The sequence below is a fragment of the Chiroxiphia lanceolata genome, chromosome 21 (genome assembly GCF_009829145.1).
Source record: "Chiroxiphia lanceolata isolate bChiLan1 chromosome 21, bChiLan1.pri, whole genome shotgun sequence".
NCBI lineage: Eukaryota > Metazoa > Chordata > Aves > Passeriformes > Pipridae > Chiroxiphia > Chiroxiphia lanceolata.
In genome coordinates this window covers 1,878,166-1,897,832 of record NC_045657.1, presented here as the reverse complement: position 1 = coordinate 1,897,832, position 19,667 = coordinate 1,878,166, and the positions used below count along the sequence as shown (strand labels likewise).

At 51.8% G+C, this 19,667-nt stretch overlaps 1 protein-coding gene across 10 annotated transcripts in view; it reads left to right on the top strand.

The window, feature by feature from the left end:
• The window catches only part of DAB2IP (DAB2 interacting protein), a 200,536-nt gene extending 186,241 nt beyond the window's left edge, over positions 1-14,295 (top strand). For 6 of the 10 annotated variants that reach the window (XM_032708471.1, XM_032708473.1, XM_032708474.1 and 3 more), the window contains 5 exons: positions 451-1,324; positions 4,090-4,242; positions 7,122-7,324; positions 7,875-7,962; positions 9,023-9,315. In XM_032708471.1, coding sequence (XP_032564362.1) covers positions 451-1,324; positions 4,090-4,242; positions 7,122-7,324; positions 7,875-7,962; positions 9,023-9,190 — 1,486 coding nt within the window. In that variant the 3' untranslated portion in view covers positions 9,191-9,315. The other 4 variants (XM_032708469.1, XM_032708470.1, XM_032708472.1 and 1 more) reach the window with 4 other exon arrangements.
• The last annotated feature ends 5,372 nt before the right edge of the window (positions 14,296-19,667 follow it).

Below are 19,667 nucleotides of genomic sequence, written 5' to 3'. Positions count from 1 at the left end.
GTGCTGTACAAATCCTGGCCAGGGTGCCCACTGGAGTTTGCTGCCCAGGTACAGAGCAGGGGACACGGGCGTGGCACGGTTGGAAGCAGGAAAGGTGACACATGCTGGCCCGGAGCAGAGCCAGCTGGGGTGGCAGAGCGCCAGGAGCACGTCCCTGATGCCTCCTGCCCAGCGCTCCGGCCGTGCACACACTCCCCTCGCTCACCTGTCCTCACCTGCCCACTCCCAGGCCAGCCTGGGGCTCATGGCACCCTCCGTCCTCCCCGTCCCTCACACTGTCCCCTGCCGGGGCTGGGTCCTGTCCATGTCCCCACCCCGATCCCAGTCCCACACAGCTGCGCCACCCTGATTTCTGAGTGATTTCGTTTTCCTGCTCTGGTGCAGCATTCACAACTCTTCTTTTTTGTTTTGTTTTCCTCTCCTCTTCCTTACGCACTGACTTCCCCGCAGTCTGATAGATTTCACACGGTTACCATCTCCAACCCCTGAAAACAAGGACTTGTTTTTTGTCACAAGGTCTGCTGGGGCCCAGCCCTCGCCTGCCCGAAGCTCCAGTTACTCAGAGGCCAATGAGCCCGACGTGCAGATGTCTAATGGCAGCAAGAGTTTGTCCATGGTGGACTTGCAGGACAATCGGCTCTTGGACAGTGGGGCCAACGCGCCCGGCACGGCCGACTCCCTCAATGACAGTCAGTCGTCCCTGGGGCAGTTGCAGGGCGTGTGGACCACACGGACTCAGCAGAACAGCGTGACGGGCATGGCCACCGTGCGCCGGGTGGGCCAGACGCCCACCACGCCCAGCGGCGAGAGCGCGCCGGGGCGGCCGCAGCTGCTGGCGCCGCTGTCCTTCCAGAACCCCGTGTACCAGATGGCCGCGGGGCTGCCCCTGTCCCCCCGCGGCCTGGGCGACTCGGGCTCCGAGTGCCACAGCTCGCTCAGCTCGCACAGCAACAGCGAGGAGCTGACGGCCAACAAGCACGGCTTCGCCGGCCCCGCCGCCGCCGAGGACTTCTCTCGCCGGCCGGGGGAGCTGGCCCGGCGGCAGCTCTCGCTCACCGAGAAGGGCGGGCAGCCCACGATGCCGCGGCAGAACAGCGCGGGGCCGCAGCGCCGCATCGACCAGCCGCCCCCGCCGCCCCCGCCCGTGTCCCGCGGCCGGACCCCGCCGTCCCTGCTGAACACGGTGCAGTACCCGCGGCCCTCCAGCGGCAGCATGATGTCCTCCTCGCCCGACTGGCCCGGCAGCGGGGCCCGGCTCCGCCAGCAGTCCTCCTCCTCCAAGGGCGACAGCCCCGAGATGAAGCAGCGCACGATGCACAAACAGGTGAGTTCAGGCTGTCCGGGCTCTGGGCGCTGAGGGGCTGGGGGGGCTCAGCCCGTGGGGGTCGATGCCACGGGAGGGGATGTGGCTCTGAGTCACCGTGTCAGTGCCGACCCCGCGGTGGCATCACACGTGGGGATGTACCTCGATAATGGCACCCAGCTCGGCCCAAGATGGAGCCCCTGCAGGGCTGGGGACACAGCCCAGTGTCTGTTGGCAGTGTTCCTCTGTCACAGGGCACGCTGGCGCGTGAGGCGGTAGGTGGCAGAGGCACGAGGGCCGTGGCAGCCAAGCCGCTGTCCTGCGCTACCATCTTGTCACTGCTTTGCCTCTCCATGCCCAGGCTCTCATCCCATGCCATAGTCAACCCCGTGCCATCTCCCAGGCTTGGAACAAGCCCTGATCTCCTGTGCCTCAGAGCCTCCCTGCTGCTGCTCCCATCCCGGCGGGGCCGTGGCACTGCTGGACACTCTGTGAGACCCTCCTATGAGAGCATCTGGGAGGTGGGAGCGATGAGGAAGGAGCAGGTGCTCCCCGCCGAGAGCGACGTTCCCGCTGTGCTGAGCCCCGCAGTGATCCCAGTGCTGGGCTGCACAGAAATCCAGTCCACTGTTTGTGGGGCTAAAATGGAAAGCAGTAGGTCACAGGCCCAGGGCCCTCTGGTTGCCCTGGCACGGACAAATGGTTTTTCTAGTGCTCATTTTATTCACCCTACATTTCAGAACTAGCCTATAGAACTTTACCACAGCAGGGCCTCTCTGTGCTAAAGGAAGAGCTGTGAAAGTAACACAGATCCAGAGAACGTGGACAACAGGCAGGAGCTGCTGCATCTCGGCCCAGACCCAGAGTTCAGTCACCTCTCCAGCAGTACAGTGTTGGTGTGACCTCCTCTCCTGCACGAGGCAGCCCTGGGTCAGTGCTGCCCACAGAAGGCTGTTCCATGCTCCCATCTGGAGCTGTTCCATGCATTCGGTATCGATCCCTGAGCTGGCATTGCCACGCAGCAGCGTTTATGTAACACGGATCAATGCTCATTAGGGACAGAGGGCACAGAGCTCTGCAAGCAGCACAGGCCTGTTTGCAGCAGAGGTTCTTCCAGAAAGACATCTGTGATCTCCGGGTGGCCTTCGGAAAGCCCTGGCCGGGTTCTCTTTGCAGACCATTCCTCCACCCACCCCTGTGATCCTCTCAAAGTTTTTCTCCAGACCTGGAGTCCTCAGAATGCCTCTGCCACCCTCACTCTGCACATTTTATTTGCATGTTGGCAGCATCTGGAACCATTTGGAAACTGCTCCTCATTGGTTGTATTTAATGCTGTTTGAGACCAGAGGAATCCCATGTGGTGGCTTTTTTTAGAAGTCTATGAACCTCCTTGCTGCCAGCCAGAAAGGCTTCTACATCTGCAAGGTCATCTACTGAACTGACTTCCACGCTCTCCCAGGCCACAGCAGATGTCCTTATGTACTTCTTCAGAGAAGGAAGGAAGAGGCAGAAAGACCTGGGCTGAGCTGTGTTCACTGACATCCTTTACCAGTGGCCTTTATGCTGCTGGAACAACACTGAGTGGCCACAGCTTTGTGGCTCAGACTCTCTCAGCAGCCACCCCAGGTACAGTGCCTGAGCTGGAGGTGTAGAGAAAAGCAGAAAGCCACAAGCTGGATGAGGATTTGTAGCAAATGATGTTCATGAGTGTTCATGAGTTGAGTCTGACACTTTGGATTCATTATTCTGGAGAGAGAAGACCAGACTGGAAAATGGCACAGAAAAGCCTCTGGCCCCAGTGAGGGGATTAAACCAGTCCCCACTCCTTGTGATACAGAACCTCCTGTTCTGCTGCCTGACAGTGACCGGGTTTCTCCACTGTCCAGAGGTTGGGATGAAGGAGAAAGTCCCCAACATTTCTGATTTGTTCACTTGAATTGCCTTGACCAAGTCATCCAGGTCCCATGTGTTCATCCAGCTGTTCACTGCAGTTTATAATGAGGCAGGATGGAGGCGAAATAGCTGGAAGGTGACTTCCTCAGCTGTGTAATGTGGTTGGAAAATATTTGGGCAATGCCATTGGCAGTCCCTGCCCAGGCCAGGACTGAAAGGCAGCAGCTGTGGCTCCAGCTCATTGACCATGGAACAGCACTGGTCCTGCAGCTCCCCTGGCTACATGAACAAACTACAGCTGAACTACTGAGAAGTTGAGCATTTAGATCTCTCCAGCACCCCAAGTGTAGCCTCAGCCCAAAGGAAATTTTTCTCCAAGAAGACACCTGCATGATCATAAGGAGCATTTCAGTTTTCAGATCTTGTTTTACCTGTGTGGAATCTCCACTGCAAGCAAAGACAGCTCAGCAACAGGCTGAAGAGTGTGATTTCTCTGCTCATGGAGTGAACACACCATGCCCAGACACTCCATTCACCTGCAGCTCGTGTCCTTCTGAGGTGGCAGGACCTGCTCAGACACCTGGGCTGTGACTTGGAGCAGGATCCTGTTGCTGTTCTCCGCTGTACCTGTGCAGGCAGGATGGCACAGGGAAGGATTTGGCCTCTCAGAGGCTGTTAGACCCAAACCAATGTGCAGCTGCAGAACAGGAGTTGTTCCTGCCCCCAGTCCCAGCTGCTCTGGCAGCCCAGCCTGGTTCGTTGCTGTTTGAGCAGCGTTGCTGAGGATCTGCTTGGAAGGAAACTCTCTCTCTCTCTCTCTCTCTCTCTCTCCAGCCTCATGACCATTTCTGTTCCAGGTTTTTCTTTTGTCATGGTTGTGTGTTTCATTGTAGGCCCCTTCTCCTGTGAACCCCAATGCCCTGGACCGCACTGCTGCTTGGCTTTTGAATATGAACATGCAGTTTTTAGAAGATGAAAGCATTGACCCAGATTCCAAGCACAGGGATAAGCTCAGGAATAAGGACGAGCTCAGCCAAGCAGAAAAGGTAAAACCTGATTGGATTGAAACAAGTTTCTGAATAGAGAGAGGATTTCCTTGAATGTTGTTCCCTGAGCACCCTGGGGAGAAGGTGGGCTGTGTGCGGATCCCTGTCCATGAGAGAGGGTGCTGCTCTGCTCAGCCTCACAGAGAGCTTCTGGAGAAGGTTTGGGAGGTTTTCACACACACAGTGCCTGGAATCACCTTCTGATGAAAGCAAGTAAGAAAAACAGGAGCCAGCAATCAAGTGCTGATGCTGCCCTGCAACAAACTTTGCAGCCAGCCAGTGCCTCCTACTGCCCCCATTCCAACTTCTCCCAGCTGCAGGGAAGAAAGCTGAAAAGGTGGATTAAGCACACCTGTAACAGAGGTGGGAGTAAGGTACAGGCAGTCTCCTGCCTCACAACAGGGTCATGTAGCAGGAAGCAGCTTCCATGTCAAAAGGCTGTTCACAGACCTAAAAATTAAGTCCAGATTTTAGTCTCAGAGACAGCACTGGGGCCTGAGGCGACTTCAGCAGTGCAGTGACACTGCCATGAGCTTATGACTCACAGATCAGGGCCAGGCCAGTGTGGGAATCTGCCAGGAAGCCCAATCCAGAGTTCGGTCTCAGTCCCTGGTCCCACAGAGGCCGTGTGCCCCTGAAGTAGAGGGGTGCTGCTCCCTCCCCTCCTTCCTGGGCAAGCCTGGGGTGGGAGAAGCTGGGAAGAGACAGAGTAGGCCAGACCAGGGTGAAAAACAAGGGTTAGAAATGAGGGTCCAGCCTGGCTCTGCTGGGAGTGGGCAGTTGGGCACCGTTAGCACTTGGGATGTTTCCTCACTGTGCTTCTCTCCTCTCACACCAGCCACACGTCACCTCCTGTCCCTCAGCACTGCAGACATCACCCTCCCCAAATCCCTACCCTCTTCTCCCAGGACAGACATGTCTCTGCTTTAGTTCCAGTAGCCTTCCTGTGCTCATTCTGCTGTGCTGTGTCATTTGGGGACTGTCACCTCTTGAAATCCAAGTGAGATGCCAAAGGCATCATCATAGGGCCCAGGAGGTACAAGGCAGCAGCTCCCAGCTGCCCCAGGAAGAGCAGGGCAGAGCTTTGCGGGTTCAACCCATTTCTTACTCTAAGCAGGGCAGACATTGGTGGGGTTACAAACCCCTGTGGCACTGCAGCATCCCAGTCCCTGTCCCAGGTCCAGCGGGAGCCCTGCCCCGCTGTCTCATTGCCATGCAGCATCTTTCCTTCCTCTGCTGTGCCATCAGTCACTGACATCCAAGATCACCATTAGCATAATCTCTCTCCCCATTACCGTAAGACATGAAAGGTAACCGAGAATGAGAGGAGTGTTCTAGGGACAGGAGTGACTCCTCGGGCTCCGAGGCCTCTGCTGCTCTCCTTTGAGCTCACTTACGCTGCTCCTATTTTAAGGCTAGGGTAGGTATTTAATCTTTCCTGTTTGAGCAACTCCCTGCTGTCTGGCCTTAGTGCTTCTGTGCAGCTGCACGGGCGTTTGTGTCCCCTCATCGTTCCAGGTTCCATGTGCAAACCGTGTCCTTTCCGTGCTGCACCGAGAGCTTTGCTAAAGGAAAACTGGAGTGTTCTGTCCTGGGCAGGGGGAGCTCCAGGCCCTGCCCTCTGCCAGCTCTGCTGTGGGACTGTGGCAGTTCAGGAAGACCATCAGCATCGAAAATTCTCAGTCCTTGGGCACAGCAGTTGTTTTTGCTGTGAGTGGAGTGCTGCCCTCCCCTCTCCCTAGAGCTGATCTGGGGATCACACACCCCGGGAGGACTCTCAAATAATGGACACGACCCAGTCCATCATGGCAGTGCTTACCCAGGTGCATTTCTGAAAGTTCATGAATAACACTTGTAGCTTTAACAGCCTTCAGGACTCAGATGAGAGGCTTTTTCCCATATCTGGCTCTTTAAAAACAGCTTGTCACATTATCAGCTGCATGTTAATTATTCAAAGGTTATTTCAGTTGAGATTCTTTTCCAAAGACTACTTCCAAAGATAATTTTTTGAAATTAAAGCAGGTTTTTTTGGGCACACACTCACTGGATTTTCCTTTAGCAAAGCAAGTTGTACTGAATGCTGTGCTGCTGCAATAGCTGAACCCAGTTTTACCGAGTTCAAAAGCTCTTAATTTTTTTAATTGCTTTCTGTGATTCTGCTGCTGATTTATAGCTTCACCCGAATGAACAGTACAACTGTGGGGTCTTGGCTTCACACAGTGGCTCTTCTTGGATCGAACCCTGGTTTGAGATGTGATTGTGTAAAGTGCTGGGACCCAAAAAGCAGGAGTGCTCCATGCCCTGCTCGTGCCCAGCGTGGTGCCATCACCTCACCGAGGTGATACAGAGCCAGCAGTGTCCCGTGTGTCACTGCAGCTCGTGCTGGGCTCCCAGCCTGCCCAAAGCCCCCCAGTTTGTGCTGCAGGTGAGGAGCTGCTGCGTGAACCCCAAAGCCCAGCGCTGCGGCTCCTCCTGCCTGCGCGGGCCCCGCGCTGCCGGGGCGGGGAGGCTGCCGGGTGCCTTTGCCGGGTGCCTTTGCCGGGTGCCTTTGCCGGGTGCCTTTGCCGGGTGCCTTTGCCGGGTGCCTTTGCCATTCGCTCGCTCTAACCTGCATTTCCCCTGTGAAATGCCAGACTCTGCTAACAGCCCACTCTCTGCACTGCCAGCGACCTGCCCCGGACCCGGGATCACTCCTAGCGCAGCGGAGAAGACGGAAGAGGAGGTGTCGGCGAGCGGGGTTGTCTGACACGGGTTTGCAGCTAGTCTGATACGAGAGAGGGGCGTGAGCGGGTTTGGGGGAACCCCTGGCACGGGCAGAGCCCTACAAGGTAACGTGCCACATGTGTTTTCTCCTCCTGTGTCTGTCCCTGGGTGCTCAGTACCAGCAGGACCTGGTGGTGCTGCAGGACAAGCTCCGCATCTCCAACAAGAAGCTGGAGGAATACGAGACTCGCTTCAAATGCCAGGAGGAGACCACGCAGAAGCTGGTGCTGGAGTACCAGGCCAGGCTGGAGGAGAGCGAGGAGCGGCTCCGGAGGCAGCAGGAGGATAAGGAGATCCAGATGAAGGGCATCATCAGCAGGTACAGGGAGATGGGAGTGCTGGGGATGGCAGTAATGCTGGGCAGCCTGGCTGGTGTTAGAGCTGATCCCTGCTCAGGAGAATCAGGTTTCCCATCTGGATTTCCCTCTCAGTGTTACCTGGGACAAGGAAAACCACATTTTCCTGACTGACAAGGGCAAAACTTGAGGAAGGGAGAGCTGGCAGCCTACCCCAGCTCCCAGAGGCTCTGGCAGGCTTGTTCCATTCATATAGCTGAGGATCTCACCACCATCCCTGACTCTGAGCTCTAATTCCCTTTCTCCCACCCAGTGGGATGTGGTGTTTACATTTGTCTGGGACACCTTTATCTGAGCCAGGGCCACTGAGTGCTTTCACTCAGCCCTTGTGAATGGGTCAGCCTTCCCTGTGCTGTGTCACTTCAGCTTTGGGCTGGTCTTCTAGAGAGAGCTCCAGGGAAGAGTAAGAGCCAGGAAAAAGTTTGGTTTGTGTGTAAGAGGAGGTAGAGTGTGAGACTAATATCTGGCCTTAGCAGAGCCCAGCCAATGGAACGTTTTCCTGTCTGTTCCCAGACTGATGTCAGTGGAGGAGGAGTTAAAGAAGGACCATGCTGAAATGCAGGCTGCCGTGGATTCCAAGCAGAAGATCATTGATGCACAGGTGAGTCCCCCATGCCAGGGCTGCAGCAGTTTTCAGCAGCAGTGCCAGCCCAGCGTGGTGAGACCGTGGGGATGAGTCAGCAGGTGCAGGACAGGGCAGTCAGACTTCAGCAGGACACGAGTCACTGTCACAGCACTCACATCTGTGCAGCTCTTTGCAGCCTGGGAGTGTGGCAGGAGACTCACAGGGGGTGGGGGTGGCAGTTTGGGCAAGGATCATGCCCACAGGTCAGTCAGTGAGTGGAAGGATCATATCCCCCCTGGAGCATTGCTTGGTGCTTCATGTCCCAGTAATGTTTCCAAGGACCTGGACACGAGGAACACACAGCCTGGCCACAGCCAAGCCAACATGTTTTTTCAGCCTTTGAGTCGTGGCTTGTAGTATTGGGAAGCTCAGTTACTGCTGTCAGCTACAGTGGAAGAGGAGCATCACATGATGGGTGCAAAACACCATGCTTGGAAAAGAGAACCTGAAAATATAATCCATAATCATTTCGTTTGTAACAGAGAGGAGCATCAGTGTCACAAAGAACATGAGTAGCACAATCAGGCTGCAACATGAAGCTCTTGCTTCCATTCTAACAATACTGTGATTGGTGAGAGTTGCCATCAAAGACATCCTGGGAGGCTACAAGTCATTTAAACTATTAATTTACACTAACAAAATCAATTAAACACTGACAGGAATAACTATCTTGGGAGAGCTTGGGTTTAGAAAAGGAATCCTACCATCTTGGCAACAGCTGAGTTAGAACAAACAGTACAGTGAATTTCTGTATAACTGAATAATTAGAGGAACTTTGTAACCTCCATTTTCTTCAAGATCCTAAAATGAATGTAGCTGACGTTGCACAGGAAAAGGACATTTGTGGTCCTGCCAAGAGCAGCGGATTTCAAAAAACGCTGCGTAGCACTTAAAACCCCTGCACCTAAGATTGCCAGAGAGAAGTGTTCTGGTCCAAGAGGCCTCTGGGTCACTGTCTGGGGAGAGGCCCTGACATCCCAGGGGGACAGGGCTCGTGCCTTGGCACTGACCGTGCCCTGTGCCCGTTTGCTTGCAGGAGAAACGCATCGCTTCCCTGGACGCTGCCAACGCACGGCTAATGAGTGCCCTTACTCAGCTGAAAGAGAGGTACAGCATGCAGACACGTAATGGGATCTCCCCCACAAACCCAACTAAATTGCAGATTACAGAGAATGGAGAATTCAGAAACAGCAGTAATTGCTGACGCGCGGCGGGCGCTGCCGCGGGAGGAGGCCTGGCCGGAGGGACCCTGAGCCGCGGCGCCAGAGAACGGCTGTGCCCGAGCACCAGCTCCTGACTGCGGACGGCGCCGACCCAGCTGTGGGAGATGCCAATGCCAGCACTTTGAGGGACGGGAATGTCGAGTGTGAGATGAGTGGCATAAGGAAATAACACATATTCGAGAATCGCTGTCACTTGTTGGATTTGAATCAGTGTTTAATGTTTAAACAGAAGTAACCTTTTCCTTCCAAACCGGCCCAAAGGATATGCCTCACCCCTCCCCAGCAAGGAGTAACGTCCTTGTCGTGTCAGTCAGCGAAATAAAGGGAGCTGGGCAGAGCCTGCAGCAGGCGGGGCCCAGTGAGCCCAGCTGAGTGTGCTGCTGGATGTAGCGTCCGAGGGACGGCAGCAAAGCCCAGCCCGCTCCTCCTGTGCCTCCCCCCGGAGCACAGCCCTCCCAGAGTGAACCCCAGCCCAGCCCAGCGTCCTTCCCGACGTGGCTTTTGAGAGGCCACTGACTTTTACAGCATCCACAGGGCATTTACGCAGCTCATTAGTGTGTCATTAACTCCGCCCATCCAGGGAGCACAGTGCAGATGGAAGGTCAGGGCGTGTGGTGGCCAGAGGGGTGCTGTGTGGGGGACCCCAGCGGCAGGGCAGTGGAGATGGGCAGGACTGGTGCTGCTGGGGCTCCCGGGGTCCGTGGGCAGCCCAGGGGCAAGGGGCAAGGCCAAGGCTCTGGCACACGAGTGGAGGGGAGGAGCTGGCACCTGGTGAATGGCGACCCGATTCCTGTCAACTGCTTCTGCTCTCTCTCAAATAAAGGGGAAGAGTTGTGTAAGCAATAGCCCCAGGCACTGTCCCATGTGCACTTCCAGCCACAGAATAAAGTGAATGTTGCCTGAGCTTGGTCCCTGAGCTGTGATTGAGGGACAGGGGCTGGATTTGCTGGTGCCCGTTGTGGTAGAGGGGGAGCGAGGGGCTACGTGGAATGGCAGCTTCCTGCTTGACCGAGGGGTCGTTGTGGGGATGGAATGCTCTGTGAGGAGAATTTTACTATTTCTGGGGAGAAAAACAGACAAAGAAACAAGAAAAAAGCCCTGAAGAACCATGAAGATCGGTAATTGTATTTCTTTTCTTTCACAGTATGCATTAGAAAAAAAAAGATCCCATTTTCTGGAATACTGTCCTCTTTAAATTGGGAATGAGCACTGCATGGAAATTAACCGGCTTGAAGAATGTAAAACATGGTCATAAGGGAGTAACCACCAAGAACAGCAGCCACCACCGAGAGCCCCCTTGTCAGGAGCACTGTGCAGGCCTAAGCCAGGATTAGACTTTCCCAGCGCAGACCCGGCACGGCCACGTTGGCTCAGCGGAGGGGTCACCCCTTCACGGGGGTCGTGCCGCTGAGCTGCCACCACGGTGTGTTTGTTGGTTTGTGCTTCTTGCAGTTAGTCCTTCACGGGTCCCACTCTCAGAGCAGGTCCCTCGTACCGAGAGCCAGAGGGTTCTCTGAGACCCGGATGACAGTGTACAGTGTACAGGACATCTGCCTTTGCTCCCACAAAGGGTCACACACTGCTCAACGCCTGGCCTAGCTCCTCCTGCCACGAGTAAATGTTCAGAGGGACTAGGATGTTCCCTGAACTCTGCTTAGGTACCGTCTCCAGCCTCACACTGCCCAGGCTGCCTGAGCAGGACACTTTGCCAGTAAGCTCTGCATTGCCGTGCTGCCCCACAGCCGTAAGGCTCTTTAACAGCATTCTTCCACACGCAAAATTAAAGATGGGGTTTTTTTTCCTACACGTTTTTACTGGTCCCTGGAAGCCCTGGGCCAAGCCCAGGAGGAGCAGAAGTGTTGCACTGAGGTCTCCACACCCCGCCAGCACCTGCCAAGGGGTGCAGCACACAGCAGACCCCAAACGGAGCTCCTCAGAGCAATGTCATAACTCAGATCTTATGGCAAGTACAGTCACCTTTGAATTTTGGAGACTAGCACAGATGGCTTTGAAGAACCTCACAAAACTGACAAGGTCACAACTGGAGAAAGACCCAGACAGGTTAGGAATATACAGGGTACTGTGAAGCGTTGGGTACGTGCACTCACGTCTGCCACTGTCTCAGAGTCAAATACCTGATAAGAACCCTGCAAAAAGACTTATTTTAAATGCTGTTGCTCTGAGATGTGTGTTTAGAGCTGATTGTTTTTGAATTCTAAATATTTGTGTTGCGAGAGACTGGAGTTTTTCAAGACAGAAGTAACACAGAGGAATGGAAACACTAACAGGGCACGGGGGCAGGCGCCCACCAGCGACGTTTCCATTCATACATGGAGGTAATTTTGGGATGCAGTCAGTGCTCTCTGTAAGAGCTGGAAAAAGAAACACCCACAAACCAATTGTTTAGTGCTGAAGCTGAGCACAGTCCATCTTAATCTCCTCAACCACGAGCCAAGGCACTGCTTCCCCCCCAACCCGATCTGTCACAAACTCCTGGTTAACCTCAAACTTGCAAATTACTGAACACATTGTTCTGCTGAAAGAGCAGGAACGCTTAAATCCTTCCATAGCCAGTTATTAAAATCTTAAAAGTTCCAGTGCCAACACCTTCTGGAGTTGTTGCTTAGTTTCCCAAGCCAGTATGAAAAGAAATTCAAATCAGGACAAAGTCTCGTTGCAGTAGAGTTTCCCCCCCTCCTCCCACTTTTCCCCTGTCTCCTTCCCCTGCAGTTGTCAACAACTGGACCTAACGTTGACCCTCCCCTGAAAAGGTTTGGGGGCAGGTGTTCAGATCCAGGCTCAGTTCAGTTCTGTTCCTTCAGTTCGTGTTTCTGTTATTTATGAGCTGTACATTGATGTGTGTGTGTGTGTGTGTGTGTGTGAGAGGGTCCTGCCGTGGCCCCGGAGCTGGTCCCTGGCATAGCAATACCAGAGGTGATCCCAAGAGGTGCTGCAGCACCAGAGCCAACAACCACTATCCCAAGGTTTTGTGCTCGGCTCCATTTCCTTCCCGGTTCTTGCGCTTTCTACAGTGAGAGGCTGTTCTAGTGCAAAGTGTAAACAAAGCAAAAACTCTCCGATTTTTATCTTAATACAAGTCTTAATATTTTTTTGTAAATGTTCTCAGTGTTTACTGTACCGTATCTATCTCACTAACAGTTGTATATAGTAATTTAACTTCTGGTGCTGCTTATTCGGTCGGGATTTGGCTGTATCTCACTGCTGTGTTGGAAAGGTGGGCTCGAGCTGGCAAATCTGGATCCAGTCCCAGGTCCTGAATCCAGCCTCCTCCCGTGGGGATCTGAGGGAAGGGGAAGGGAGAGAAGGCAGGGATCCAGATTTGCGTTGGGCCCACCTCAAGGATTCTGTTTTAAGAGTTTTGAGTTGGGGTTTTGTCAAACTGTAGTGAAGGCTCCTGAAAACCGAGCGGGTTTGTGTATAAAGGGGATGGAATGGACTGACCAGAGTCCCACGGTCTCTGCAGACTGTAAGTATCTTCCTTTTGGACAGGGATTGTGGCTTCAGTGCCAAAAGATGGGAGGGACCCAAGTCCTTCCCCATGCCAACTAATACTACAGTGTAGTCACCAGCCCCTTTTGCACCAGTTTAAGCAAATCCTGCCGCCATCCAAAGAGTCCGGCGTCGCTCCACATTGTCATTTGAGTCTGGTTGGTTTTGTTTTCTGCTTTTGCAGCTGTAAAGCACTGATTGCACTGTGAGAACACACAGAACCCTCTGGCCTGGGAGCCCCATAGGTTGCTGCAGGGTGCAGGTCACGGGTTCTGCAGCTATGAATACTCCTAAAGGGCAAAGGGACTTGCTGGACCTATGTGAGGTGTCACAGGCTCTCCTAGGAAAGCAATCAGCAAGGAATCAGTAATTCCCAAAGTTTAGATAGCTCATAGGATTTCCCTTGTCCCTAATGTCCATTCCCAGATGCAATAGAAAACATACTGAGGTCTGTTTTGTGATGGACAAGGAGGGGATTTTGTCACAGGAGATGGCAGATCCACTGATCTGTTCAGCCAGGACAGCCACGGGCTGTGGGCCAGGATCTGATCTGCCAGGGGCTCGTTTTCCCCAGTGATCCAGGGCAGGGAGAGTGACCCTCGGGTGACACCTGAGAGCAGCCTGTGAGCAGCTGTGTGTGTCCAGCAGCTGCCCCAGGTCCCTGCCCTGTCCTTCACACACAGCTCTGCCTGGGCAGCACGAAGGGAACAAACCGTGATGCTGTCCCTGGGCTCTGTCTGTCCCTGGGCTCTGTCCTTCCCCCGCAGTGACTGTCGGGGTCACCTCCTCCCAAAGGTTTGTGTTCAGAGCACTCCAGGCCTCCAGCATGGCCAGGACTGGCACCAGTGTGGCTCAGAGCCACGGCCTCCCGGCCACAGGAGCTCCCTTCAGTGGCCACAGGAGGGACTGTGCCCATCTCCCGGCAGGTCCTGACGCCCCAGGGCAGTTCAGAGGATGCTCAGCCACAGAAGCCCCTGCCCTGCCCCGACCCTGCCCAGATAAACTGTTGCCTTTGCCTTTCCCGTGGGGAAAATCCCAGCTGGGGGAGCGGGAGGGCAGCAGCTGAGAACATGCAGCTCAGGGGCTTCACAAACCAAAGGCAGTGCTGAGGGCGTTCACAACATCCAGAAACAACCACGCTTGGGAAAAGGGTGTCACGTTCAAGCATTGAGTTTTACAGATCACCTGAGCTGTGACATTGCTGTAAATGCCATGTGGCTCTGCATCAGCTACCAGTACCCCAGAGTGCAGCCTCCATCCTCACATATTCCTTTATCATACATCACTGTGTCTTAAGATATACCTCTCTCTGTATATCTGCTTAGGCTGATACTTGTTCCTGATAAGCAGTCGCTATGTTTTATATCCTCTTATAAAGAAAAACAAATTTTTTTTGTAAGTATGTTTAAAAAAACAAAAAAAAGCAAAGTGGAAGTGTTTGCTGAATCTCTTTCAGCTCCTTTTAAACTATGTAATAATGTACAGAGAAAGTTGTTGGTGTTCAAAGAAATGATGTGGCTGTGCAATTTATGTACATTTGCAATTAGAAATATTAAAGATTTATTTAGATATTTTACACAAGTGCTCCAGCACCTCTACTCAGTCATTTCCAGCTTTTAGAGCATCCTGGCACATGCCACGTGCACACACAAATGTGTCTTACCTGTCTCCCCAAACAGATCATTGGAATCTGCTCCCCAGTAGCATTTCACTGGCTCCACCACCTTCCCTTCCAGCACCCATCACACGCTTGGGGGGTCTGACAGCCCCCACCACTGCCCCTCACTCCTTCCAAACCACCCTTCTGCCTCTCCAGTAAAAGCAGAAAACTTGGAGGAGAGTCATTAAAACCCTGGGCAGCATCAGCATCTCTGCCTCATTAACATCACCGTAATTAGCTCCTCCGGGAGCGGAGGGAGCCAGGCTGGCTGCATGGAAATGAGTCGGGATGTGAGAGCACCTGTGGCTGTTCCTGAGCTCGGCAGCTGGACCCGGGCTGGGCACTGAGGTCTCGAGCCAGACAGGAGAACCCTCTGCTGCTCCTGCCAGGAACAGGCACCTGCCCAAGGGGGGAAGGCAAAAACCCACCCAGGCCACAATCCTCCCTTGGGGCCTTGCTGTCCCCCTGCCATCCCCCTCAACCTCGTTGATGTTGAAGGTTGAGAGAAACAAAACAAAACATCCCTGGAAACACAGAGCATGTCAGGAAATGCTGCGAGGAGGGATTAGTCAAAACCACCTTGACTTGCTAAAACCTCCTTAGCAGCTGTTCCAGCTTCATTTGAGCAGAGCTGAATCCTCACCCAAAACACCCAGAACATCCCTGGGCACTTGACAGAGATGAGGTTCATACCCAGGGAGGGCATGGACAGAAACAGTTTGTTACTGTTCCTCCAATAATAAATAATCTCTGATCTTTGCTGCTGACAATCCTCTTTCCCTCACAGCTTCCCAAGCCCTCCACAATCAGCTCCCACTCCACTGCAGTGGGTGAACATCATCCTTGTTTTCACAACAGGAACATGCAGCAAGAGCACAACTTTCCCAGGGCACCCAGAGAGCTACAAAACCCAAACCAAACCGATTCTCCTCCCCCCGCCCTCCATGTGCAGCCATCCCAGCACGGCAGCCCCGGCTCCTGAGCAAACACCCTCTGGAGCAGGAATTCAAAGGCAGGCAGTAAACAAACCTCCAAAGGCTCGGCCCCAGAGACGGGAGCACAGCAGCTCCCTGCCAGGGAAGTCAATAATGACAGGCAAGCAGAAAGGAAGGAGCTGGAAGAACAAGAGTCATTAGTGGAAACTTGTTGTTTGTGCTAATTAGATCATTATCTGGAAACTGTTATTGATGTTGCCATTTCAGCTCCTGCTGCTGTTCACAACTTTATTTTATCCGTGTCTATTGACTGCCCACACTCTTCCATGTCCTGCAGGAAGGGCTGGCGGTGCCAGGTGAGAGGAAGAGAGGAAAGGACTTGTACACCTGTAAGATTTCTGCCAGCACAGCTCCTCATCACGTAAATAATATTGATGCAGGCCCTGTACATGATCAGATTTCCCCACTGGTGGTATGAGCCATAATTGAATAACCTCAAACATTTGATTTTTTTGCCACATCTTCGAGGAATGAAGCCTGAATAACAGAGCTCCCAATTTGACTGACTTTGATTTATTACAGTCACTGTTACTCCTCCTGGAAACCACAGTCCTCCCTCACCCCCTGAGCGAGGTGTGCTGGGGGACCTGGGCTGATGAGAGGACAAACATGAGGCTCAAGACTCCAAACTACAAATCAGGGAGCTGAGTTTGCATCCATAACTCACATTCCCAGTTTTTTCTGCTTGTTCACTGGTGTATCTGACCCTGACCTGCAGAAGGGCTTTTGTACTTCCACTGATGAGGTGTAGGAAGAGGGAAAATTGCATCACATCACCATAACACACTTTTGATTTTGTCCTTTATCACAGTTTCATACCAGTTCTACACTACAGCTGCAGTAAATTGCAGAAGAATCAGAGCACTGTGTCCTCCTGCATCCCTTGCTGTGCAGCAGGAGCCACTCCCAGTCCCTACCACTTGCTTTGTCTGGACAGTGGTGAGGAATGGGAATACTGGGAAACCCCAGCAGCTGTGAAGCCACCCTGCCTTCAGCCTCCCCTGCTGTCCCTCCCTGAGCTCTGCTTAACTCACCAACTCACCCTGCTGCAGGAACAGAAACGTGCTCGAATAAATCACCTGCAAGTTAAAAGCAGCCATTAGCCATTAGCAAACACCACAGGCCCACGGGCCAGGGTAATTCAATGTGATATGCTTGGGCATGCAAGGTAATAGGTTCCAGCTGAATACCATGTGATACAATCTCTTCAATGCGAGGTTAAATGAGGCTGAGACAGAGACCAGATGGATTTATCTGGGTAGTGCTGATGATTTTTTGTGTGTGTGCTTAAGGTGAAGTGAAGGTAAGTAAGGCAGAAATAATCGGAGAGCAAAGCAGGAGCTGGGCTGCTGGGGCAGGGATAGCAGGAGGGACCTCATCGTGCTGGAACAAACCCAGCAAGCAGGAGGATGCTCTCAAGGCACTACAGATGGGAACAGCCAGAGAAAAATAAATACTTTATCAATCTCCCCTCACGGAGGAACAACCCGAGGGCAGAGCGGGACAAGTGAAGCGTGGCTGGGCAGATGTAGACACCTCACTGATGAGGTGCCAGCAGGATTTAGGAGCCCAAACACCATCTCTCATCCACCCAGGACCTCTGCAGCAGGAGAAGGGACCAAATTGGTCCCGTGCCCAGGCACAGCAATGCCCTCCCTCCCTGTGGAGAAAGCTTTGGAACCCTCACCAAGGCAGGGACGTGAGCAGAGCTGTTGCCTAAAAAAAGCAAGGGCTCAGCACATTTGGCTACACACAGGACTGCAGGGAAGGGGAGCTGAAATTCTGGACTCACTTGCCTCAAATCTTCATTAGATGTTGCTTTATTCTGATTTTTATCCAAAGAGGAATACCAGACCCAGTGTCTGATAAGGAGAAAGATTTCACTGGTATACAATATCCATATCGTGTATGTCATAAATGGAATAATGAGTGCTGTGATATTCTCTGAAAAGAATATATAGAAAAATGCTATTAAAACCCCAACCTTTCATTTATTGTGTCTGTAGTTAGAGAGGTACCTCAGGATTAACAGATTATCAGTGCATTAGCATTCATGTTCTGGATAAAGTGTCTCTGGCCATTTACATGGGCACAGACTGGTAACTCAAAGGCTCTATGAAATTGGATGCTAAATAATATCCAGAGGAAATTGAATTAGACAGGAGGGAAGAGAAATGTGACTGCCATTAAGTCTCTAAAGAACATTCCTGGTTTATCCCCTCCCCCCTCTCTGAGAATAATATGGCATTCAATTTTCCAATTATATAAATACATGAACACTGGATTACTAGAGGCAGATAATTGAATATTTTGACTATTCTACAAGGGACCCTTCATATCTGAAGTGGGAGATGAATGGGCTGTGCTGCATCAGCCCGTGGATGCTCGGGCTATAAAAACCTCTACTAGATCCAGAGAGTATAAAGATCTCCAGCACAGAGAGAGATCTTATCAGTGTTCAGTATACAATAGTTAATTTATTCCACTGATATCAGGGTAAGTTATACAATAGCAAAACCTGGATAATTTAGGCCACAGATTGTACTACTTGAAAGGTGCAAGGAAAGGCATTCACGGCCGCAGCATTTCCAATCCGGCTCCTCTGTGACTCCCTTTCCAGGACATCAATCACCAGATGAGAGGAACTGTAAGCTATTTTCCAGTAACACACTGCCAATCGCAAGACAAATGTCAGATGTCACAAAAGGAGAAGTAACCATTTTTCAACTTGTGAATGTCTTCAAATATATTACAATGAAAGTGCGAAAAAAAAAATGACCCTTTCAGCTTCATTTGTTCTGACAGATGCCAGACCTTGGAGTTTGGCATTTTATCTTCATACTGCAATAATCTTTATGAAACTCAAACAAGGCTGAGGGCAGTGGCATTAGTCTACAATTGTCCTCTTATGTACAATACATAACATTTCAAACAGTCTGGCCGTTGAACTAAAAAAGATCATCTACTTCTATTTTACTGGTGTTACAGGAAAAGATAAAGAGAAGGGCCCCCACACCTGAGATTAACACATGCTGGGGATTAGTTATGTGTGGGCTCAGCCTGACTCCTGCATTGCATTGCCATGCTGCTATTGCCACTTGGGAGAAACACATGCTGCTTAAACTGAAACCAGGGAAGAAACTCAGAACACTCCCTGAAGTAAAAACTCACTCAGTGCCACGTGTGCATTTAGTCCATGACATGAAATGGGTGGGCTCCCCCTCACTGACACTGGGCTTCCTGAGAGGACACGTTTCTGGTGCACCAGCACTGGGACATTCCGACCTGGAGCTCAGGGAATGTTCTCCAATCCAAAGCTCAGTGCCCAGCTTAGAGCTCTGCCATTTCTGACAGGATGGAGGACACTAAAACATAAGCAAAGTCATTAACATTAAAGAGGAGAACAAAGGAGGAAAATCAAACTCAGATGTAGCCATACACATAGTAATAAAATATGAGACCACAAAGAGTTTCACTGAACAGCCCTGAAATTCCCAGTTATTCCTGTCCTTATTATACGTGTCCTGTTATTCCAGCCAGTCTCTGTTGTGCTCAGCCCCCCTAAGAAGCATGGGAAGTTATGGTTCATTTCCTGAAAAATAAGACTCCTCTGTACAATTCCAGTGCTATAGGCCAGCAGTTCTGACACAATATCCTATTAAACAATATAGATCTAATTTTTACAGACTTACACTGTTATTTAAGGGGAAAAAATTAAGTGCAAAGACACACAAAAATTCTGCTCTAGATGATACTGCAGGTCCCAACAGGGTAACAAACATGCAAATGGCAAAAAATAAACAAACCTAGAATACAGTTAGTTTAGGCTAAAGTCAGTGACAGGACTGGTTTCACTGGAATTTAAACTGTACAGCTTTCTGCAGAAGCAGTGCTGAGTCCCTGAAGACAAAACCTCAACTTGATTCACCAAATTTGACTTGAGGAAGTAAATTTTTTTCTGTGAATAAGTGTGAGCTTATCAGTTCTGTGGAAGCAAAAGGATAAATAGCTTTAGTTTTTCTTTAAAAAACTAACAGTACTTGTCATGGCAAAGACATGTACAAAGAAGTAGAAGCCAAAATAGGATTTCAGTGTTTTTAAGTCTGTCTTTAAAAAATAAGTACATAGACAATGACCAAATCTGTATCGATTCCAGCGTGTACAGCCAAGCCATTGAAAGAAGAGGGGTCAGAGCCTGAAGTCTGACCACAAATGTAATTCCAGGTTTCAGTTTTCCGAAGTCTGGTATTTGAAACTGCAGCTCCTTCCTTGGTTTCTGTGACATGTCCTGTG